Source organism: Spinacia oleracea, chromosome 4, assembly GCF_020520425.1.
Source record: "Spinacia oleracea cultivar Varoflay chromosome 4, BTI_SOV_V1, whole genome shotgun sequence".
Taxonomy (NCBI): Eukaryota; Viridiplantae; Streptophyta; class Magnoliopsida; order Caryophyllales; family Amaranthaceae; genus Spinacia; species Spinacia oleracea.
In genome coordinates, this window is record NC_079490.1 from 162,065,052 (window position 1) to 162,089,426 (window position 24,375).

General features: G+C 41.4%; 2 protein-coding genes across 3 annotated transcripts; both read left to right on the forward strand.

Annotated features, from left to right (window-relative positions):
* The first annotated feature begins 3,376 nt into the window (after positions 1-3,376).
* On the forward strand, positions 3,377-16,666 carry LOC130472105 (uncharacterized). The gene is made up of 7 exons (XM_056842544.1): positions 3,377-4,424; positions 4,517-4,770; positions 4,863-4,946; positions 5,022-5,105; positions 5,184-5,882; positions 5,964-6,489; positions 16,548-16,666. The coding sequence occupies exons 1-7, from the start codon at positions 3,377-3,379 to the stop codon at positions 16,664-16,666; spliced, it is 2,814 nt and encodes a 937-aa protein (XP_056698522.1).
* Positions 16,667-16,904: 238 nt separating this feature from the next.
* Positions 16,905-23,739, forward strand: LOC110788714 (endoglucanase 11). Of its 2 annotated transcripts, XM_056841584.1 has the most exons (6): positions 16,905-17,299; positions 18,871-19,083; positions 20,125-20,175; positions 21,610-21,810; positions 21,898-22,152; positions 23,007-23,739. In XM_056841584.1, the coding sequence occupies exons 1-6, from the start codon at positions 17,081-17,083 to the stop codon at positions 23,646-23,648; spliced, it is 1,581 nt and encodes a 526-aa protein (XP_056697562.1). In that variant the 5' UTR covers positions 16,905-17,080; the 3' UTR covers positions 23,649-23,739. The 2 variants fall into 2 exon arrangements, with proteins under 2 accessions (XP_056697562.1, XP_021849054.1); XM_021993362.2 differs by lacking the exon at positions 20,125-20,175 and having other exon boundaries at positions 16,918-17,299.
* Positions 23,740-24,375: the final 636 nt, after the last annotated feature.

Genomic DNA, 24,375 nt, shown 5'->3' on the forward strand with positions numbered 1-24,375 from the left:
ACTCGGAGCGACCCATAGCAGCCATATCTTGTCTAACTTTAGGCCCATCCTTCGTTTTCCCTTGCATATTCAACAATGTCCCAACAATGGCATCACAAACATTTTTCTCAATATGCATTACATCCAAACAATGCCTAACTTCCAAATCTCTCCAATATGGGAGATCCCAAAAGATAGACCTCTTCTTGTAACCACCACTTGGCTGACCTTTATAAGGCTTACCAAACTCTGTCTCAATGTCTTTAACCCGTTCATAAACCTCACACGCACATAAGGGGGCAGGAGCTTCTCTCATCTCCAATTCTCCATTAAAAGCTTCCTTCTCTTTTCGAAATGGATGATCTTCAGGAAGATACATCCGGTAATCCATGTACACATCTTTCCCACAAAATTTTAGGCGCCTCGAGACCAAATCATCATGACAAACTGGACATGCCTTCTTTCCCTTTACAGAATACCCTGACAAATTTCCATAAGCCGGGAAATCATTTATCGTACAAAAAATCATGGCACGTAAAGTGAAATTGGTTTTGGTGTATGCATCAAACATCAACACCCCTTCATCCCACAACAATTTCAAATCTTCAATGAGTGGCTCTAGATACACATCTATGTCATTTCCGGGTTGTTTAGGCCCAGAGATTAAGAGCGACAACATGATGTATCTACGCTTCATGCATAACCAAGGAGGCAAATTGTATATGGTGAGAAGAACCGGCCAAGTGCTATATTGGGTACTAAGTGTCCCAAATGGGTTCATTCCATCCGTGCAAAGACCAAGCCTGAGATTCCGAACTTCTTCCCTAAAGACCTTGTACTTTCGATCAATGTTCCTCCATTGTGGAGAATCAGCAGGATGCCTCATTAACCCATCTTTCTTCCTCCCCTCGGCATGCCACCTCAAGAGTTTTGCAGTTTTCTCTTCTGAGAAAAGGCGCTTAAATCTTGGTATAATTGGAAGATACCAAAGCACCTTAGCCGGAGAAGGTTTCTTCTTAGTTGATGTTGCATCATTCTCCACGATCTTGTAACGGGACAATCCGCATCTTGGACACTCATGCAGATTTGCATACTGCTTTCGATACAACACGCAATCATTTGGACACGCGTGTATCTTCTCATAATCCATACCCAAAGGACACATAAGCTTCTGGGCCTCATAGTTAGACCTTGGAAGTTTGTTTCCTTCAGGAAGATTACCAGACGTGGCCTCCAAAAACTGTGAAAAACTCTTGTTGGTCCAACCGTTTTCCACCTTTAAGTTGAAATATTCGATGACGGCACCAAGTACAGTTTGTGTAGAACCAGGATATAATGGTGTTGCGGAAGCTTTGATTATACTATCATACATATGGGGACGCTCAACGAAATGATGGTCTTCCACATCATGCATCATATCATCTATCCTATCTTTCTCCTCTTCTTCCTCACTTTCAACACCAATATCATCCTCAATTTCATTATCATCACCATTATCACAATGATTATGCTGACTCGAGCTCGGCATACTAGAACTTGCCCCATGATCTATGCTCTCACCATGCCATGTCCACGTCGTGTAGTTACCCTTAAAACCGCGACGAACTATGTGATCAACAATATCATCAATATCCCGATACCCCCTTGAATTATTGCAATCACAACAAGGACACAGAATTAAACTTGATTCATGTTCTGATTGATGTTTCAAGGCAACCTTAATGAACTCTTGAATCCCTTGTAAGAACCTTGTAGAAAATCGTTTACTACCATACATCCAACTCCGATCCATTTTCAACCACTAAAGATAAAACAATATGACCAAATTTTGTCAAAGGTTAGAATATAAACTAGGCTATTCATATCATTATAAATCCATGGCTTCCAACAAAACCTACCATAACTAATAACAAGTTCCCATAGTACAATTCATTTCACATCACAAATTCACAAACCCGAATTTTGTAGCAAACCCAAAACATCATTTCATAACCTACACAAACCATCTCATAAACCTAAACAAACCCAAAAATTCATTTCATAACCTTAATTCAACAAAACCTAATTGTAATAAACAAATAATTTCAACAAAACCAACTATTACAATTCACCAAAAACTACAATTAAAATTCAACAAAACCTAAATCTTAAATGTGCACAATTAAAATTCAATTAAATAATATCCACAATTAAAATTCAATCTTAAAATTCAACTAAAATGTACCATTAAAATTCAAACATAATATCCACAATTATAATTAAAATGCACAATTAAAATTCAATTAAATAATATCCACAAAATAAAATTTAAATGTACCTAATTAATCGATGGAGCAATTGAAGAGAGGAGGGCCAGCGGCGTGGCAGCCGACGGCGTTAGCAAGCAGCGGCGACAGTGACCTGTGAAGAGGCCGGGGGTTGAACGACGATCAGGGGGCGGCGACGAGCAGGAAGTTGGAGGACAATGAGCTGTGCGAAGAGGAGGTTGACGCGGCAGGAAGACGAACAGCAGGTCGAGGAAGACGGAGGTTGACGGCGGAGGACGAGGTTGACGGCGGAGGACGAGGAAGGCCGAGGAAGTTGGAGGAAGGAATTGAAGCAGTGAGGGGTGAAGCTTTTGCAATTGGGTTTCAATTTAGGTCGCGCGCTGTGGAATATCGCATTTTAGAAAAAATACAAAACATCATTTGCGTCGCAGAATTACTAAACTGCGACGCAAATGACTCTAGGATGCCCCCCAGAGTCATTTGCGTCGCAGATTAGTAAATCTGCGACGCACTTGATTGAGTTAATTGCGTCGCAGTTTTACTAATCTGCGACGCAAATGACTCTGGGGGGCATCCTAGAGTCATTTGCGTCGCAGTTTAACAAAGCTGCGACGCAAATGACTAAATTTTATGCTAAAAATTGTCATTTGCGTCACATGTTTAGAATGGCGTGGCAAATGCGGGGATGCAAATAAGCCTTTTTCCACTAGTGTTTAGAATTAAATGGGTGGGTTTCCAGCTGTCAGAAGTCCGAAAGTTCCCTCTCTTTTTTGAAAAGGGATGATTTGCATTGATGACAAGTGTTGGGAATTGTACTGTGTCATGGAGATCGTGGGTTTGAGGAAGTTGATGCGCCCTTTCTCTTTTCTATAAATACTGGGTGCCTTGCTCCTTTTAAACTTTTTACTCCTTATTTCAAACCCATTCTCTCTCTAAATTCCGGCGATCGCAGTGCAATTTGCTTCTTCAGATCTACGAAATTCGGCCAACTTTAGACTTCGGGAACTTGTGTTGTTCGCTTTATCGGCGAATTCCGCTTCGGAAAAAGGTAATTTGTTTCTGAGTTCTCCTTTTTTCTTCGTTCTTCCTTCTACCCCTCAATCTAAACCCTAGATCGAGATTTCGCGACCATGGCAAAGAATAGGGGCAAAAACAAGTTCGTTGTTGGCTCCTCTAGTGAGAGAGAGAACGTGCCTTCGGGGAGGTTACCGAAATCTTCGAGGGGTCGACCTTCGGAGAGGCCGTTGGAGAAGAGTTCGATTGGTTGGGATGCTTCCGAAGATGAACGTGCAACCTCTGGTGAGAGGGCTGGTTTTTCGGGTGTTCGTCGTCGTTACTCCGAGTTTCCAGTTCATTGGTCGGAAGCTGATCCGAAGGGCAAGTATGCCTCAATTTTGCATGAGACCACGCAGATCGACGGTCCGTTGGAGAAATCGGTCAGCGGTGACTGGTTGGTGGAAGCGAAGTTAGGGAATTATCATCGGAAGGCCGAGGAGCTATACGGAATTCAGCATGCCTTGGGGTACTGGTGCGAGCTTCCTGAACAAGAGCGTCCTCGGGTGACTCATCCACCGAGGGGGTTCATTTCCGTGTATACTCACCATTTGGAGAATGGTCTCCGCTTTCCTTTGGATCCGTTCGTATCCGAGGTTTTGGTGTCGTACAACATTAGTTTGGCCCAGCTCACACCCAAATCTATGAGGCACATAATCGGATTTAGATGGGTGTGTGACTTCGTCAATTTCCCTTGCTCTGTCGCTATTTTTCGGGATCTTCACGATCTGGTTCTCAACCATGCTTCCAAGGGTGATGGGTATGGTTGGTGGACCATTGTCAACAAGAAGTCCCGAAAGAGGGGGGATCCGAACTACATCACGGCGTACCCCTACCTTAGCTCTGACCACAATTGGAAGACGGAGTGGTTGCTCGTCCGTGTGCCGACGGATCCGAAGCATCCCAACTTTTATCGTCCTCCGAAGTGGTTCGTGGCTCCTGATCCTGATATGAGGGGTGTGGCAGCTCCAGATCGGAACCATCGCCACTATGTGGACCTCCTCCAGTGGTTCTTGGCTCAAGAGGATAACCACCGACTGCCGTCTAGCTGGCTCCCGAATCTCAATTACATTCTGAGGGAGGACATTCTTGCTGTTGCCGGTCTCAGCAGGATTTTTGACAGGGGTAGGTGTCTTTCGGCTGAGACCGTTTTTTCAGTGAGTTTGTCCTCTTTCCTGTTTCGTTTTGCTGACATGTTTTGTGCTTTGTTTTTGCAGAGTACGGCTTTAGCTGCATTGATCCTAAGAAGTTGGGCATTTCTTTGGATTTGAAGACTATTCACGACCCGGCTCCCGAGTACAAGTTCGGAAAAGATAACCCTCGTAATCCTCGTCTGAAGGATTACGTGTTGTCTCCTTTGGGGGTTGCTCGGATATCCGAAGTTCGAGCTGATCCGTGGGATTCCGCCTCTTCTGTTGAAGCTGTTCCTGTGAAGGTTGTGCTTCCTGAGTTGAAGACGACTTCGGATCCGGTGAGTGTTCATTTATAGGCTCGATTTTCTGTTTATCTTTTTCTTTTCGGTTGGCCGTCGGCTAACGTCTTGGTCCTGGACCATCTTTTTAGGGTCCTGGGACTGACGCTGTGCCGCGTGCCGTTCCTTCGGTTTCATCTCCGGCTCGGATAGATATCTCTTTATCTAGGAACCGGGTATTTCCCGCTTTTTTCTCTATTTCTTCCTTTTTCTTCTTTTACATTCGTTGACCCTTGGTCTCCCCTTTTTAGGATCAACGCAAAAGGAAGGGTAGCACTCTTTTGAGGCCTTCCACGCATCCGAAGAAAGCGAAGGCTTCTCAGCCCTCGGAGAAGGTATTTGTTCTGACTTGGAGTTTTTGTAGTTCGTTTCTCCCCTTTTCGGAAACTAATCTTTGAATGCTTGCTATGCAGGAAGCAGTTTCGGAAGTCATGCCTCCTCCTAAGAATCTTCTTCACTTCATGCCCTTGCCAGGGCAGAAGTTAAAGAGTGTGGTGGTTGCTGAACCGCCGGCCGTGGATCAGCCGCTGATCGAGGAAGATATCATCCCTTCTCCCCTTAAACCATCTGCTGCTTTGGGGATCGAAATCCAGGATATCACCGAGGTGATGGAGGCGATTGAAGCCGATTTTGTTCCTGGTTCGGATGTCCCTGAGGTAGCTGGGGAGAAGAAGGAGTCTGCTGATCTTCCCTTCGAGAGGGAGAAGAGTCCAGACAAGGAGATGATAGATCTCTCGGGCCCCGAAGCTGCGGTCCCCGAGGTTCAGAAGGAGGTTCCCTCTGCTGGAGAGGAGGAGCAGCCCGAGCAAGGTTTGACGAGGAAGAGGCGCCACTCAACTTTGGGTTCTACTTCTACCTCGGCCCTGGATAGGCTGATCCATGCTGATCCCTGTTCGGATGTTCCGCTAAAACGGATCCCCGAAGAAGTAAGGGAGGCGATGGCTCGATATGCCAGGGCTCCGATTTTTGGAGAGGACCCTTTGGCTCACGTGGGATCCTTGGTGGGCCCCGAGGCTGCTCGGGAGAATCTGCTTCGTGCTAACCCGCAGTGGAGGGTTCCTGGGGCCGAAGAGAGGAATCCGGCAATGATGGCCCAGTACTATCTGAACGAGGTAATTTGCTAGATTTTTCTCTTTGAGTTGTGTTTTTGTTTTATGTTTTTCCTATTTTGCTCATCTTTCTCTCGTTCCCAGGCTGTTTTCTGGTCTTCGTTCGCTTCCGAGTGTAGCTCGGTTGAGGAGAAACAACTGAGGAAATATCGTGAGGCTTATGCTCGTGATATTCCCATTTTGGACCAGAAGGCTGGGCAACTCCTCTCCGAGCTTACGGAACTCAAGCAGCTGTACCTTCACTATAGTCGCGAGGCTAGAGAGTCTGCTGAGAAGATCGGGACCGAGGTTGGCCAGCTCATCTTCCGAGTTGAAGAGGATGCTGAGAAGATCGCTTCCTTTGCTGAGGAGAAGAAGGATATGGCCGCTAAGTTCGCTAGCGAACTTGAGGAAAAAGATAGACTCTTCCAGGAGATGAAGTCTAAATTTGAAGCGGCCGACAAGGAGCGTAAAGAGGCGGAGTTAAGGCTCCACCATTTTGTCCAGCATCGGGAGCTGATCCAGCAGCAAGCTGATAAGGTGCATGTCCTTCGGCTGAAGCTTCGGGAAAAAGATGACTATATTCGGAAGCTGGAGCAGGAGCGAGTCAACCTCTACACTGCTGATCAGTGTAGAGAGCAGTACTGGAACGGCATCCTGGGTGCTCGGCGCATGTTTGCGAAGCACATGCCTCACTTCCCTTGGAACGAGAAAGTTCCTCTATGGATGCAGGCCGAGGACCACTTGGTGGAATGCCAAGCTGATCGAGATGAAGCTGAAGCTGAACGCCAAGCTGCTCTTGCAGAGGCTCGGGCCCAGAAGGCAACTTCCGAAGGTGATACCACTGCTGGGGGTTCTTCGAAGGATGCTCCCCTAGGGGCCGCTTCTGAGACTCCCAAGAGTTAGGGATTCGGGCAGTCGTCTTCTTCAGAGTCGGTCGGTTCCAGTTGAGGACTTCCGAATATGTGCTTGCTTTTCCCCCTTTTGCCTCGGCGCTGCGTTGTACTCATTTCTTTTTGCTTTCTTTAGTACTTCGGTAGGCCGGTATTGTCTGTTGATGGCTGCCGATTTTAACTTGTTTCATTTTGTTTTCAATTTTTGAGGTTTTCGATGTGTTTGTACTTCCCCCAAATATTGAATAGAAAATGAATGTTTGTTACTTGGCTGCTTCTTTTCAACTTGTTCTTTCGCAATTTTTAGGTCTTTAAATCCGTAGATTTCTCGAGCTCCTCTTTCTGTAGACTTGCTAAAAACCTTTTGATCTTGCGAGCTCTTTAAATCCGTAGATCTGCTAAGAGACTCTTTAGTTTTGCGAGTTCTTCAAATCCGTAGATCTGCTAAGAGACTCTTTGACTTTGTGAGTTCTTCAAATCCGTAGATCTGCTAAGAGACTCTTTAGTTTTGCGAGTTCTTCAAAACCGTAGATCTGCTAAGAGACTCTTTAGTTTTGCGAGTTCTTCAAATCCGTAGATCTGCTAAGAGACTCTTTAGTTTTGCGAGTTCTTCAAATCCGTAGATCTGCTAAGAGACTCTTTAGTTTCCAGACTCTTCAAATCCGTCGATCTGCTCAGAGGTTTGGATTGTTCTTCCGATCTCTTGTGGTTCGGAAACCTGGGCAAGAGATCGCTAGTCTGCCTCTTTAGTTATGCCTTCGGCGATCCGTGGATCTGAGCCGGAGTTTTATAACTTGATTCGAGCGACTGTTTGTTGCGAACAAATTTTATTAGGGTACCGCGAATCCGAGGATTCTGGACGGTTCCCTGAAGTGTATGATTTGGTCATTTCTTGCATTTTATCAAGGAATGGGCAAAGTCAACCTGATTTTGGTCTCGGATTGATCAGATCCGAGGCTGCATATATATATAAAGGGACAATAAATGTAGAGATAAGTTTAATGAAACACATGGTGCCTATGGCTTTCCTCTTCTCATTAAACAACTTACTTGGTTTACAGACAGAGATAATACAAAATATTTCTTGAGAACATCGGTATTCCAATGGTTCTTCAGAATTGTTCCATCTAACTGTTTCAGCATATACGTGCCTGGCCTTTTTTCGGAATGGATGATGTATGGTCCTTCCCAAGTGGCTGAGAGTTTGCCATGGATCCGTCCTTTCTGAACCGAGGCGGCGTTTCTGAGTACTAGATCACCGACTTTTAGGGGTCTGGCGTTGACTCTTCGGTTGTAATGCTTGTTGACCCTCTGCAAATAGGCTGCGTTGAGTGTCCTTGCATCGTTCCGAGCTTCATCCAGTAGATCGAGAGCTTCGGATAGAAGCTGGTTGTTGCTTTCTCCTTGGAGCCCATCATACCTGTTGTATGCCTGGATCCTCAGGCTTTCTGTTCCGATTTCCACAGGAATTACAGCTTCGGATCCGTATACAAGGTGGAACGGTGTTTGTCCGGTAGCTTCTTTTTCAGTGGTCCGAAGGGACCATAGCGTTCCGGGTAGCTCTTCTAACCATTTGTTTTTGTCATCCTCGACTCTTTTCTTGAGTGCGTTGAGGATGAGTTTGTTAGCGGCTTCGGCTTGCCCGTTGCTTTGTGGGTGACAGACTGCCGAGTATGCTAGGTGTATGCCGAACTGTTTGCACCACTTTTGCAACGGGGTGTTGTCGAACTGTTTCCCGTGGTCGAAGACCATCAGTCTTGGTATGCCGAACCTTGTGATGATGTTCTGCCATATGAACTTGCGGACCTGAGGTTCGGTGATGGAGGAGACAGCTTCGGCTTCGATCCATTTGCTAAAATAGTCGACTCCTACAATCAACCACTTCTTCTGGTTCGTCGCTGAGGGGAAGGGACCAATGATGTCTAACCCCCACTGTGCGAATGGTAAGGGATACAGTGTTGATTGTAGGGCTTGAGCTGGTTGATGGATGGCTGGTGCGAACTTTTGGCATTTCTCGCATTTCCTTGCCATCTGCTTTGCCTCGGAAACCATAGTGGGCCACCAGTACCCAGCCCGAAGGGCTTTATGTGCTAATGTCCTACCTCCAATGTGGTTTCCGCATATCCCGAGGTGGATTTCCCTTAGGATGTAGTCAGCGTCTGTTGGACCCACACATTTTAGCAGCGGAGCAGAGAATGATTTCCTCATGAGCTCTCCTTCGGCGCTGATGATGAACCATCTGTTGAATCTTTTCAGTTTTCTCGCTTGCAGCTTATCTTCAGGAAGTTCTCCCCTTTCTTTGTATGCAACTACTGCGTCCATCCAGCTCGGTTCGGTGCGTAAGCTGCATACTGTGGTGGGTAGCAAGTCGATGCTTCTCTCCTGGTGAACTTCCACGTGGACCGACCTGTTTAGGTCGATGAGTGTCGAGCTTGCGAGTTTTGACAGTGCGTCTGCTTGCGCGTTCTGTCCTCGGGGAATGAGGATGACTTCAAAGGATCTTAACTTTGACGTTAAGGATTTAATCTTTGCTAAATAGGCTGTCATGCTGGGCCATTTGGCCTCATACTCTCCTCGGATCTGGTTGGCTACAAGCTGGGAATCAGTTTTGAGGCGAACATGTTCGGCCTCCAGGGATAAACAAAGCTCTATCCCTGCGATTGCGGCCTCGTATTCGGCCTCGTTGTTGGTTGCTTTGAAGCCGAACTTCAATGCATACTCTATGCTTTTCCCCGTCGGGGGGATTAGTACAACTCCTGCCCCTGAGCCGTTTACTGTGGAAGATCCGTCAGTGAAGACCTCCCAAGTGCTTTTCGTATCATCCAACATTTCCTGGTATGAGCACTCGGCCAAGAAGTCTGCCAATGCTTGTGCTTTGATTGCTGTCCTCGGCTGATATTTGATGCCGAACTCTGATAGTTCGAAGGCCCAGGCAGCCAATCTTCCTGACCTCTCTATTTTGTCGAGTACTTTTTCGAGCGGTTGGTCAGTTAGCACTGTGATCTGGTGGGAGTCGAAGTATGGCCTCAGTTTTCGTGCAGCTACCACTACTGCATATGCGACTTTCTCGATGAGTGGGTACCGGGTTTCGGCTCCTGTAAGTGTTCGGCTGGTGAAGTAGATTGGCTGTTGCTTCTTTTCTTCTTCCCGAAGAAGCACTGCGCTGACGGTTCCAGGGCTAACTGCGACATATAGGTACAGGGTTTCCCCCTCCTTTGGTCTGGCCAGTGTCGGCAGTTGAGCTAGGTGGGCTCTGAGTTGCTGAAAAGCTTCTTTTTGCTCCTGTTCCCATATCAGTTCGGGATCCACTTTCCTCGGGACCCCCTTTTTCTTGACTGGTTCTGCTTCTCCTCCGGGGAGGTTCTTTGGTTTCAGTGCCTTGAAGAAGGGGGCTCCCTTGTCCGAGGCTTTTGATATGAACCTTGTTAGTGCGGCTAACCTGCCGGTTAGCCTCTGCACATCTCTCTTGGTCTTCGGCTCGGGTAAATCCAATGCCGCTTGGACTTTGTCTGGGTTCGCATCAATTCCTCTTTCGCTCACCATGAATCCGAGGAATTTCCCTGACTTCACCCCGAAGACGCATTTTTTTGGGTTCAGCTTCATGCTGTATTTCCTCAGATTTCCGAAGGTCTCTGCCAAGTCTTTGACATGGTCTTCCTCCTTGATGCTTTTTACGATGGAGTCATCCACGTAGACCTCCACGTTCCTCCCTTTCTGGTCGGCGAAGACGTGGTCAACTAACCTCTGGTAGGTGGCTCCGGCATTTTTTAAGCCGAAAGGCATCATTTTGTAGTTGAACACTCCTGCGCTTGTGATGAACGCTGTCTTTGCCCTGTCATCGGGGTGCATGAATACTTGGTGGTAGCCTGAAAAGGCATCCATGAAGCTGAGCAGTGCATGGCCGCTGGTGGAGTCAACCAGTTGATCTATCCTTGGCAGGGGATAGCAGTCTTTGGGGCAGGCTCGGTTCAGATCTGTGAAATCTACGCACATTCGCCATGAGCCGTTCGCTTTCTTGACCATCACCACGTTGGCCAGCCACTTCGGATACATGCATGGTTCGATGAATCCGGCCTCTTGCAACTTTTTAACCTCCTCGGCGATGGCTTTGTTTTTCTCCGAGGAGTAATTTCTCTTTTTTTGCTTGATTGGCCGAGCTTCAGCGTTGACATCCAGCTTGTGACAAATCAGCTTCGGATTTATCCCTGGCATATCTGCTGCTGACCATGCGAAGATGTCTTTGTGATCCCTGAGTAGTCGGATCAAATCGATTCGGAGCCCCGAGCTTAGGCCCTTGCCTATTCGGACGCTCCTGTCTGAATTATCTTCGAGGAAGATATCCTCCATTTCTTGATCTGGTTCGGGAGATAGGGTTTCGGGGCGAGCATCAACTTCTGCGGGAGACAAGCTGCTCGTGCTTGCTCTTCTTCTTTTTGCCTCGCTTTCTTCTCCCTTAGCTCCTTTTTCTTCCTCGGGGCCGTCCTCTAGTTTGGGCTTTCGGACAGCAGTGTGGCAGGTTCTTCTCGCCACTTCTTGATCACCCCTGATTCGTTCGGCGAATCCTGCATCCGAGACGTATATCATCAGCTGGTGGTATGTGGAGGGGACTGCTTGCATCTTGTGAATCATGGTTCTCCCCATGATTACGTTGTATACGGAGTCGCAGTCCATCACCAAAAATTCGTCCCGAAGGGTTTTTGCTGCCTGGCCTTCGCCCACTGTGACTGGCAGGGTGATCTTTCCTCGAGGGATAGCTGCGGATCCGTTGAATCCGATCAGAGGATAACTGACTTTCGTCAGTGCTTCCTCTGGCTCTTCGAGGATCAGCTGCTCGAAGCAGTTTCTGAAGATGATATTGACGGCACTTCCTCCGTCGACTAATACTCGATGTACGTTGTGGTTATTGAGGTCCATGGAGATGACCAGAGGATCATCATGCTTGTACTGGACTCCGAAGCAATCATCAGCAGTGAAGGTCATGTTCGGGGGGTGTGGCTGGTTGTCTCCCACCGCGCTGAAGTTGACCCGATGGGAGAGGGCTCTTAGGTGTTTTTTGCTGGCCTGGCCAGACTTCTGTCCCCCGAACACCACTAGGATGTCATTTTTCTTGTGCCCTGTTGCTTCGTAGACCCTTTTCTGGGGTTGCTCGTGTTGTTTGCCGCTTGCGGCCTTTTCTTTTTCCTCCCTTCGGTCTAACAAGTACTGTTTCAGGTAGCCTCGGCGAACGAGGTCCTCAATGTTGTCTTTCAGCGAGTTGCATTCTTCGGTATGGTGACCGAAGTCATCATGGAACTCGCACCATTTGTTCTTGTTTCTCCGAGCTGGGTTGGACTTGAGCTTCCCAGGTAGTTTCCACTTTTCGTCATTTCTGTTGAGGCTGAATATCTCCTTTCGGGGCAGAGCTAGTGGAGTGTAGTTGGTGTACTTGGGTTGAAGTTCACCCCTTCTCCCGTCTTTCTTCGGGCTCATCTCTCTAGCTCCTACTTTCTCTTTCCCCTTCCTTGAGCTACCCTCGGGCTTGCTCTGGGTATTCTTTGTGTCTCTCGGATCCGACGATCCTTTCAGTCTTGCAGCGGCCTTGTTGAACTCCTCGGTTCTGATGAACGCGTCAGCCATTTGGAGCACGTCAGCTATTCTGGAGGGGTTCTTCATTGAGAGTTCGTCACGGAACTTCCCTTCCTGGAGCGCGTGCTTCAAGGCGAAGATGGCCACGTCTGGCTGCAAGTTTGGTATGTTTGTTGATTCCTTCATGAATCTGGCCATGAATTCTCTCAGACTTTCGTCTCTTTCTTGTTGGATTGAGGTCAGTTCTGCTGTGGTTCGCTCGGGGCGATTGTTGCTCACGAACTGTGTGCAGAATCTCTTTTTCAGCTTTTTCCAGCTCTTGATCGATCCCTTCGGCAGCGATCTAAACCACTCTCCCGCCACTCCGGTTAGCGTGGTTGGGAAGTATTTACACCAGCATGCTTCGGAGTAGGGACTCAAGAACATTTGCTGCTCGTAGGAGATGACATGATCCCTCGGATCTGTGATTCCGCTGTAGGTTAGGTGAGCTGGCAGTCTTACCTTCGGTATTTCTTCCATAATCAGCTCGTCCGAGAAAGGGGATGACGTAGGAGTCATGATTCTTTTCCCGAGTCTAGCCCTGATGCCTTCGTTTGCCGAGGTTCTATGATTAGAACGTTCGGGCGTACGATGGGGGCTAGGGGTTCGATCATGCCTCCTGTCTCTTCTTCTTTCTCGGCTACTGACCTCGGGTCGTTCGCCAGATCTGCTCGACTCACCTACCCCGAGTCTCGTGTGGATCGAAGGTCTTAACCTTGAGTGGACCGAGGGCCTCAACCTGCTGAGCACCGAGCTTCGGATCCGAGTGTTACGAGTAGTTGATTCGCTTTGGAGAGCTGTTGGAGTAGGCGATGGTCTCGCAAACCAATCTGGTTGCTGTTGTGCCCTTTTTTGGGTGTCCCACGTGCTTTCCGTCCACCTCGACGTCAAGTGTGTTCCTGTCAAGGGAAGGAGTTCTCGTTCGGGTCTGGACACTTCCGCACTGGGTGGCTCGTTCAGCCTTCGCCTGGTCCTCCTCTCTTCTCTGCGGTCGTTTGCCAGTCCTTGCTGCTTCTCATTGAAGAGGAAGTTTTGCATGATGGTCATGGCCGCAGTGAGCTCTTCCCTAGTTGGAATCGGAGGTCCTGCATTTGTGGCGGTCGTAGCTCTGCTTGGCTGTGACCTCGCCATCGATTGAGGGTGCCCCTCTTGGTCAGATTCTGAATCTGACCGCACCATCATATCGTCGTCATTGTTAACAACATCATTCACCATTTTCGCGGAAAGAGGTGGTTGATGTCTTCCAAAGGCTTTGAAGTGTTCTTCCCCACAGACGGCGCCAAATTGTTCCGGTGTTGTAAAGATGGAAACAATGGGCTTCGAATGAAGGCCCTTTTGTATGTGTTGAAGATCTTGCTTGTTTGAATGAGTGGAGTCCGAATTCACCTGCACAAGAGCAAAGTCACTGGCCTCGGGGGTGTTTCCGAGGAAAGCCCCTCCGATGCCTAAGTAAGAATGATGCTCGGATTCTAGAGAGAAGTTCTCTAGAAGAGTAGTCTTAAGGCGATAAATTGGACGTACCTTGAGGTGTGAGCCTTGGCGGCCTATTTATAGTGTTTGCATAATAAATGCCCATAGGTCACTTATTGTTATTGGGCCTTGGGCCTTAATGGATGGCTGAATAGCCATTGGTAGGTTTGATGTTGTTGTTTAGAGCCATTGGGCTTTGGACTTAGTGGCCCAATTGAGAATCAATTGGGAGCCCAAACACATATCTATAAAAAATTACTCCATGACTCATACAGCAATATAAAAATTTAATAAAAACAGGAAGTTTATAAAATTTGGCTAAAAGTTATACAATTGAACAATAAGTTTATTATATAATGGGTGCGCGCAAGATCTGTTGTTGCTGTAGACTACTCTTTTCGTTCTTAAATATTAGTCATATTTTGACTTTTCAACTCGTTTCAACTCAATATTTAAACGTAAATATTTCCAAATACGTATTTTAGAAAAATATAAAAATTTGATATTGTTAGACTACACATTAAGACGAACAAAATAAGATCTCACATGAATATGTTTTGAAGTAGGTATTGGAAAGAAATTAGAAGATTATATTCAATTGTGAATAGTGTCAAAATTCCAAAAGGGACTAATATTCGAGAATAGAGGGAGTACTCTTTTTTCTTTTTAAGTGTTATTCTCAATGTTATAATGTAAAATGACAATTTTATTCTCTGTACTTTTAAACACATGGCATAGTCGCACAACGTGCATATAAGAGCAACTCCAATGTGAGTTGCAAGGTGGTGTATTTGAGTTTGTCACATCAAATTTCTAGCTACAATTGATTTAAGTTATAAATTTTCACATTAGTTGGCAACAATACCTTGTAGTTTCCTATAATATTTAATTTAACCGATTTATTTATTTTTCCCCTTACTTTTTTTTCCAACAAACTGCTCAAAATAGCTAAAAGATTTTAATAGCCCCAAATTCTTATATGAGACTGTCTTCACCATCAACCGATGGTGAGACCAGTTCACACTTGCGAATTTAGGTATGTTACTTCTATAGTTTAGACATGTTACCTTTTTTTTAATTTTAGAGGAGATACTTTTTTTAGTTTAAGTATGTTACTTCTATAGTTCATACATGTTACTTTTTTTTATACGGAGTAGTTTTAGGGGATATACCTTCTTAGTTTAGGTATGTTACTTTTATAGTTTAGACATGTTACTTTTTTTTATATATAATTTTAGAGGAAGTATTTTTTTTAGTTTAGGTATGTTACTTCTATAGTTTATACATGTTACTTTTTTTATACGGATTAATTTTAGGGGAGATACCTTCTTAGTTTAGGTATGTTATTTCTATAGTTTAGACATGTTACCCCTTTTTTTTTTTAATAATGTTAGAGGAGGTATTTTTTTTAGTTTAGTGTTACTTCTATAGTTTAGACATGTTACGTTTTTTTTTTTTTTTTTTTTTTTTTATAATTTTAGATGAGGTACTTTTTTAGTTTAGGTATGTTACTTCTATAGTTTAGACATGTTACTTTTTTTTTATATGGAATAGTTTTAGGGGAGGTACATTTTTAGTTTAGGTATGTTACTTCTATGGTTTAGACATGTTACTTTTTTTTTATAATAATTACAGAGGAGGTACTTTTTTAGTTTAGATATGTTATTTCTATAGTTTAGATATGTTACTTTTTTTTTTTATAGTTTTAGGGGAGGTACGCTATTGGTTTCGCGCTCGTCACACCATCAAGTTGATGGTGTGACTGGTCTCACAGGAGACGCGTTGCTCAAAATAGCAAAAAGATTTTAATAGCTTCTTGTGTTATCGATGTACCAATAATTAACTACATGTTCACATGTTTTTATTTTTTGTGAACATGTTCCTTTATTAACCACTGAAGTTACTCTAAAGCTAGTAAAATAAAATACAATTTGTTAAATTCATTTCATTGTACATTTTTTTTATATTATAATATCAATCGTTTGTGATATTAATGTGTAACATTTATTTTACACGTAAGTCGTTTAATATTAATAAATGTAGATTTTTGTTTAAACTTAATTCTGAAAAATCAGACCAGATCAGATCAGATCATATAGGACCATATCAGATTAGATCAGATGAGAAAAAATAAATTCAGATCAGAAGAAATAAGGTAAACTAAACAGGGCCTAAGTTGTGTATAGGGATGTCAATAAGCCGATACACTCGTGAACAGCTCGTGAACAAGCTCGGTCAAAGCTCGTTCATTATTAAATAAACGAGCTTGAACAAAAATTTTAAGCTCGTTTAATGAATGATACTAGCTCGAACAACCTAGTGTTCGGCTCGTTTAGGCTCGCGAACAACTCGTTAATGTTCGTTTTCAAGCTCGTTCGTGTTCGTTTATAAGCTCGTTTAAAAGCTCGTTTATATTAAATTTCTAAAAATATATATTTATAGTAAATATAATAAAGTATTAAGAAACAATATATTAATGATATTATTTATATAACTATGCTAAAATTAAGGGTAAGAAATCAACTATATACTAGCATACTACCAAAACTACCAAAACCATATATGTATAAAATTCTTATTTCTTCAATCAAGGGTATATTAAAATTCTTAAAGGTCAAAACTCAAAACCCTTAAGTTTATGTTTTTAGTATTTATAATTTTTTAAAATAATATTTCGTTTATTAATATGATCGTTTAAATTCGATCTTATTTGTTTATTAAGGCTCGTTTGTTAAAAGCTCGGCTTGGCTGGAGCTTGAACTTAAACTTAAACAAGCTACTCGTGAGCTAAGCTCGAACAATGAAAAAATTAAACGAGCAAAGCTCGAACAGGAAAAATAAAAGCTCGGCTAAATTCTGCTCGAGCTCGAGCTCGGAAATTTCTTATCAAACCTAGCTCGAACAACCAAATACTCAACTCAGCTTGGCTCGTTGACATCCCTAGTTGTGTAGTACTCCGTAGAAAGTAGAAACCACAAATTAACCAATTTAAGGGACTCAGGGAGTATAAAAGGGTGAAGCGGAATGTGGATGTGGGTCATCATTGATTAAATTTCACTCCAGTCAAACTTTATTCCTCAACAATCCCAATATTATTTACATAGTAATTTTATAATTATAATTATACAAGTATATATATACTCCAGTCTCCACTATCGTAAGTTCGTAACTGCTCTCCTCCTCCCTAACATTTTGTTGGCTCATTACTCCAGATCCTTCTTCCTCCCTAATCCCATTCTAATCAAACCCAGAAAAATGAAAGACAACTCCAGAAATTGGAGTTTGGCTTTCATTTTATTCAATTTTGCTATGAATTTACCCTTTGCTTTCTCAGAATTTACCTCAAAACAGTACGGTGATGCTCTTTCCAAGAGTCTATTGTACTTCGAAGCGCAGCGTTCAGGGCATTTGCCTCATAATCAAAGGGTTTCTTGGCGATATCATTCTGGCCTACTTGACGGCCTTGATCAAGGGGTAAGTCTTCTTGTACTACATTTACCGTCATTTACGGTCATATTCTGTAAATTGCGATTTTGAAACATTTTGCAATGTACAACCCAAGACTGGTAAAAAAAAAACGAGTGTGAATACACCCGAACATACAATAGATATTTTGATCAATATTTTTGTAAAATTGATTTTCTACTTACTACTTTATTAGTGTTATTAGGAAAGTAATCTTAAAAAAAAAAGATTTTTTTATCATTTAACACCTTAAAGACTAGTTTTTGTAATTTAACACCTTAAAAAGACTAATTTTTGTAATTTAACACCTTACTTAATTTTTATTATATTTAAACACCTTAAAAAAAAACTATATTTTTTGAAATCGACACACTTAGCGTTTTCCTTGAGAAAAACGTTAGTTTTTAACCATGATATAGCTCCCAAAGTATAATTTGATGGTAGGAGTTGTTTACCACCAACTCATACCTTGGGAACTTTAGCATAGTTAAAAGCTAACGTTTTTTTTCTAACGAAAATCGTGAAGTAGTGTCGATTTCTATTTTTTTTTTTTTTAAGGTGTTTAAAAACAATAAAAATTAAGTAAGGTGTTAAATTACAAAAATTGATTTTTTTAAGGGGTTAAATGGCAAAAAATCAAAAAAAAAAATGTTACTTCACCTTAAAAAAAACAAATGTATGGAAATAGAGTGTCGGTCAAATTGGGTAAATTGCGATGTTGACACAATTCTTAATGTTCAACCGGCAAAACTAGTACTCCGTACGTAGTAAAAGAACGAGTGTACGTGTATTGTATGCGGGCATATAATAGATTTCTGCTGTTTTAATCTATGTAATAATTATTTAGTGTTAGTATATTTAGGAATGTTTTTTATCTTAAAAATGAATGTCATTTACATTATAAACAATTGTGTTATGAAAATATAGAGTGTCGGTCAATAGTGAAATGTGAAGCCTCTAAAGTCAATATTTATGTGGCTACTAAAGTACTGGCCAATTTTAGCTGGTTTAATAATTCCATAAAGATTTGCTAGCAATTTTGTCCAAAACAAATTCGTGTAAAAGGACGTCCAACACTCGTTGAAGTGACGATCACGTGTCATGTTATCCATTTTTTACCCACCTCACATATAAATTAGGCATGGTCTGACTGTTAAAAGTAAGTGTAGGACGGTCTGATAGGAGAATAGTTATTTATAAACTTTTATATAAGGCAGTCTTACACAAAAGACCACATTTGTGTCGTATAGTTAAACAACGAAACCAATTAGTTAAACAATAAAACTAATTAATTAAGCAATGAAATTAATTAGTTACGTAATGAAAACAATTAGTTAAAAAATATAACCAATTAGTTACGCAATCAAAGTGGGTTTTTCGGTAAGGCGATCTTACGCAAAAGTTGCCGATAGTTATTTACCCAATTCAAGATAGATATAGAATTCTTGATTATACACCTTTTATCTTTGAACAAATTAATCATCTTCGATCTTTACTACTCATAAAACCTCCTAATTAGACGGTCTGATAGGAGATTAGTTGTTTACCTAAGTCATGATTGTATTTTTATACTTGTACAGGTAGATTTGGTGGGTGGATACTATGATGCCGGTGACAATGTAAAATTCGGGTTTCCGATGGCGTTTACGGTGACAATGTTGTCATGGGGAGTAGTTGAATATGGGAGGGAGATGATGGCCGCCGGAGAGTATGATCATGCACTTGAAGCAATCAAATGGGGCACAGATTATTTCATTAAAACTCATCCTCAACCTAATGTTTTATGGGCTCAGGTTAGTTGTTGGTATTACTTCCATAAATTCAATTTATTACTCCAATTTTTGTCAATTAATGGTACTAGTTTTATTTAGATACAATTCCATACAAAGGACTAAAACGAGGGAGAGCTATAACTCTATGGTCTATACCAAAAGGCACTTTATAAACCATCTTCAGCTGTCGGTTTCTAACATTTTAGTGGCCTATAAAGTATTCCCTCCGTCTCTTTTTGTTTTTTACGTTTGATGTTTTTCACGCGATTTAACGACTATTTAATGTGCATTGAGATTCCTCCACTTTTTTTATTTAAACAAGAAAAATTACGTTTATTTATAATGTTTTCACTTTTATCAAAAATCTGACATTGGGAAAATGAGAAATATTTAATGTCCAATGGATTTAATTGGTTAAAATAATATTTGGGCACAAATTTTGATAGAATATTAATGCATTATGTGACAATATAAAAGGAAATGTAAAGAACAAAATGAAACACCCAAAATAGAATACGTAAAAAACAAAAAGAGACGGAGGGAGTATAAACATACGGAGTAACAAATTGAGGTCCTTTAACAAGTAGACAATTAGTTTAACTACCCCGTAATAACTTTTTATTTCGAAGAACAAGCAATCTAATAAAAATCAATTGCTTGTTGGTTTAGTGGTGATTGAGGCTGAACTTGGTAGGGAGAACCTGTGTTCGATCCCCGCAACAACAATTGGGGGGGATTGAAACCTAACCACTTAGAACTCGCTCCAAATCCGGATTAGCCTTAAGGGTAAACCAGGTGCTAACACACAAAAAAAAAAAAAAAAATCACCAAATTTCATATTAGAGAAAAGAAATATACTTGCTCCAATACGCTTGTTAATATACAACATTGAACATACTTGTAATACGTACTCCATAGTTTCTATAATTACTCAGTACCATTTATTATAAATTAGGAGGATAAAAATGTTTCTATAAGTGCATACTACTCGTATATTTAAAGAAATCTAATAAGATTTTACATAACTTTATGTTTATAAAAAGGATTCCACCCATTTGACAGGGGTTCGATTCTCACCATTTGCAAGAAGGATCCCCGATTTATCCCCCTCTTGTAAGGAAATTCTCCTTACCCTTACAAAAATAAATAAAATGTTTTTTATACTTGTAAAATGTTTTTTATACTTGTGTATTCTTACGTGTGAACCACGAAAGAGAGTCTAATGGAAACGCATGAACTGCAAAAGAGTCCAAATGTTGCAATCAGATGAGAACAGTTACGGTTAAATGTTTTTTATACAAAACACTGTCGATAGAGGAAAAGAAAAGAACGCAAAATTAATTTGCACAACTTTTTGCAATTTAAAATACAGGATTTGGAATGAAATTAAACTTTTTGTTTTTTGGGAATATGAAATTAAATGAACATGGAAAGTTATGATTTACTGATTTAGTGGAAAGCATTAAAGGAATGTTAGCGGTGGAAGGCGAAAAATCTGCATTCATTCCATCTATTTCCTGTAATTACGCCCCTTACTCTTTTAAAATAAAATAAAATAAAATAAAATATACTTCGTACTTTGTACTCCATCCGAACCTAAATGTTATTCCCGTTTGTCATTTTACGCGGTTATTAAGGAAAAAGAAATATTATAAGATTAATTATTATTAATGTAGTTTTATGGGGAATTATTGCTTTTTTATTCCATTTTCACAAGAAAACAAAATAGTTGAACCAATAGAATTTAAGGAATAAAAATGCCAACTCATTAATCCACCCAAACTTAAACCAACCAATGAGACTAAAAGGTTTTTTTATTGATAAACCAATAGAATTACAAAGTTAAAATTACAAGGAAGAGATTAAAAAGGAAATAAAAGAAATGGAAAGATTATTTTGGGACACTAAAAAAGGAAACGGGAATAACATTTAGATTCGGAGGGAGTATTTATCTAGCTTATACGGAGTAATTGGACTATTGTGAATCTGGGCTTTATTTTACGAGGCCATAAGTCCAGCCTCGAATACGGGCCCGGACGCATCACCTTTTTATGAACTTTTTCTATGAACATTGTTACTCACTCTGTTTTTTTATTTTCGTGGTACTGATAACACTTTACTTTTCACAGTCTCCAATGCACACAGTTGACCATTAATATTTTTCATAAAGATTGATATTTTGACAATGCATATTAATAGAAATCCAACAATATCTCAAGTATATTTATTTGATTTTGGTAATAGACTAATAGCGAGAGTTTATGGTAAAATTAATAAGTTTGACTAAAAAAATTAAAGCGTAACCTTAAAAAATAAATAAAAGGCAGCTAGATGCACCTTAGATTTAATCTAAAAGCACTCCTTAAATTAGTAAGAGTTACAAAAAATTGACTATAGTGATAGTTCAGGAAAGGAGTAACTTTTGTGTGAGACCGCCTCACAGGAAAGACCGCCTTGTTGGCAGCCTTGTGACGTGCGCTGACGTATGCTGCCATCATCGTTTTTCAATTTTCTGTAAGCCCGCCTTATCTAAACGTTTGTATTTAGGTAGGTGATGGCAACACCGATCACTATTGTTGGCAACGGCCAGAAGACATGACAACATCACGGCAAGCTTACAAGGTCGACGAATCAAACCCGGGATCAGATATAGCTGGCGAGACGGCCGCAGCAATGGCGGCTGCTTCCTTAGTGTTTAGAACTACCAACCCAACTTACTCTAATATGCTCTTGGACCATGCTCAACAAGTAAGCATTTAGTTAATTAACTAATCAAGTATTAATTTTAATTATTAACACGATTTTGTTACAAACTGTAAACGTATTTTTATGCAGTTGTTTGAGTTTGGGGACAAGTATAGAGGAAAATACGATGATAGGCTGAAGGAAGTAGAAGGTTATTATCCTTCATGGAGTGGGTACAAAGATGAGTTGTTATGGTCATCTTTGTGGTTATACAAAGCCACTAACAAGGATTATTACTTGGACTATGCTATCAACAATGCTGTCTCCTTTGGGGGAGTCACTTGGGCTATCAATGAATTTAGCTGGGACATCAAATATGCTGGCGTTCAAGTTATTGCCTCCATGGTACTTAATCATATTTTGTCTCAATATGTTTGCAACATTTCCTATCTTCTTTAATTGCTCCTTAATTGGAGTAAAGCTGTGTATTAGCAAGTGTATCCAGTCCCAAACTATTTACTCCAATTTGACTGGATATACTTGCTAATACACAGCTTTGACCATTAATGTCTTTAACTACGGAGTAGCTATTACTCCCTCCGTATTTATTTAAGAGATACACTTGGCTGAACACGGGTATTAAGAATAATAATTGAATGAAATAAAGTAATAAAATAAGTGGGGTTGGATAAATATTTTAATAAGTAAAACAAGTGGGGACCATGCTATTGTAGGGGGTGGAGGTGGGTGAGTTATGAAATTATTTGCTTAATAGGTGGTGGGAAATTGCAAAAATGTTAATATTATGAAAGTTTATATTAAGGTGAAGTTAACAATATACTTCCTCCGTTCTTATTTACATGACACAATGAGGTTTTAGACACTATTCACACAAACACCTTTGATTTCCTTTTGTGGCTTATACATAATAAAATAACATAGTCGTGTGGATTCCTATTAGATTCGTATCAGTAAATTAATATTTAAATATCAAATTTTTATAATTTTTTCACATACACAATTAGAGATATTAATGTTTGAAATCGTGCATTGGCAAACGTATCTAAATAATTGTGTCATTTAAAAAAGAATGGAGGAAGTATTACATATTAACGTCTATTTTCATGTATTAGAAATAAAATATGGTTAAGGTGATCGAATCGTATAAATAGTATAAAAAGTTAAAATAGTACAAGTAATTTGGGACGAAAGGAGTAACTGATAACTCGAATAAATTTGTTATGGTTTTATTGTGGCAGCTATTAAGAGAAGAGAAGAATGGTAAGCACAAGCAAATGTTAGAGCAATACCGATCAAAAGCAGAACACTACATTTGTGGTTGCCTAAACAAGAACAAACTCAACAACGTGAAGCGCACCCCAGGGGGCTTACTGTACACCCGCAGGTGGAACAACATGCAGTATGTATCAAACGCAGCGTTTCTTCTTACAGTCTACTCTGATTATCTCCAAACGACGGGTCAAACTCTGAAATGCCCTCAAGGAGAAGTAGAACCACAAGAAATATTCTCCCAAGCCAAATCACAGGCAGATTACATATTGGGGACAAACCCAATGGGCCTAAGCTATTTGGTTGGTTTTGGGCCTAAATACCCATTAAGGGTCCACCACAGAGGAGCTGCAACCCCATCGTACAAAGAGTGGGTGGAATTTATTGGGTGTACTGAGGGATACAATAAGTGGTATGGACACCCGAATCCAAACCCAAATCTTTTGACTGGGGCCCTTGTTGGTGGGCCCAATGGTGAAGACGAGTTTATTGATAAGAGGAGTAATTATGCACAGACTGAGGCTTGTACATACAATTCTGCCCCATTGGTTGGACTTTTTGCTAGATTGCATAGTTCTATGAATTACTCCACTAATTATGCTTCTATTTAGTGTTTACTGTAAATTAAGTGAAAGAATTATCACTATTGATGATAAATTTACAATTTTGAAGCGTGGGCCCATGCTAAGAGGCCAGCTAAAATAGTTGATTATGTTCAAACAATAGTATTTTTTTTTTTTTTTTTTTCTTTTTGCGGTCGTTGAAAATTGAAATGACCAAAATTGATGGAAGGCTGTGATGTAAAGATGACCGTGGCCCGATTCGGGTTTGGCTTCGGGCTGAGGGCCTAACCGGGCCCGCATTGTACCGTGTTGGATCGGGTCAAAAAGTTTAACGAATACAGATTCGTGTAACAATGACTTAAAACGGCCGAGTTACCAAAAAGAATAGGGTTGATCCACAAAACCCACCCCACGTCCGAGAACCGCATTCCCAAGGCCCACGCCTGGCCCGGCCCGAGCGTGTAATATGTGTCCACCCATAGCACTCTCACACTTTCTTAAACAAGAGTTACATCCATTCCCCAATTAATAAACAAGGAGAATATGAAGAGTTTTTTCCCTGTAAAACTCTCTATTTTTCTCTCTCTTTTTTCTTTTGTGTTTCCCAATGAAAATTTCCAACATGCCTGAACCAAGTCCACGAGCTTTCGTTCCGAAATGGTCGGCTGTTGTCGTACCTAAGGCTTATTTTACTAAATTTAACGTGCTTAGTCGTGCTTTATGATGTGTTTTCCATAAAACTTAGGCCCAACCCGACCCACGGCCCACAACTTCT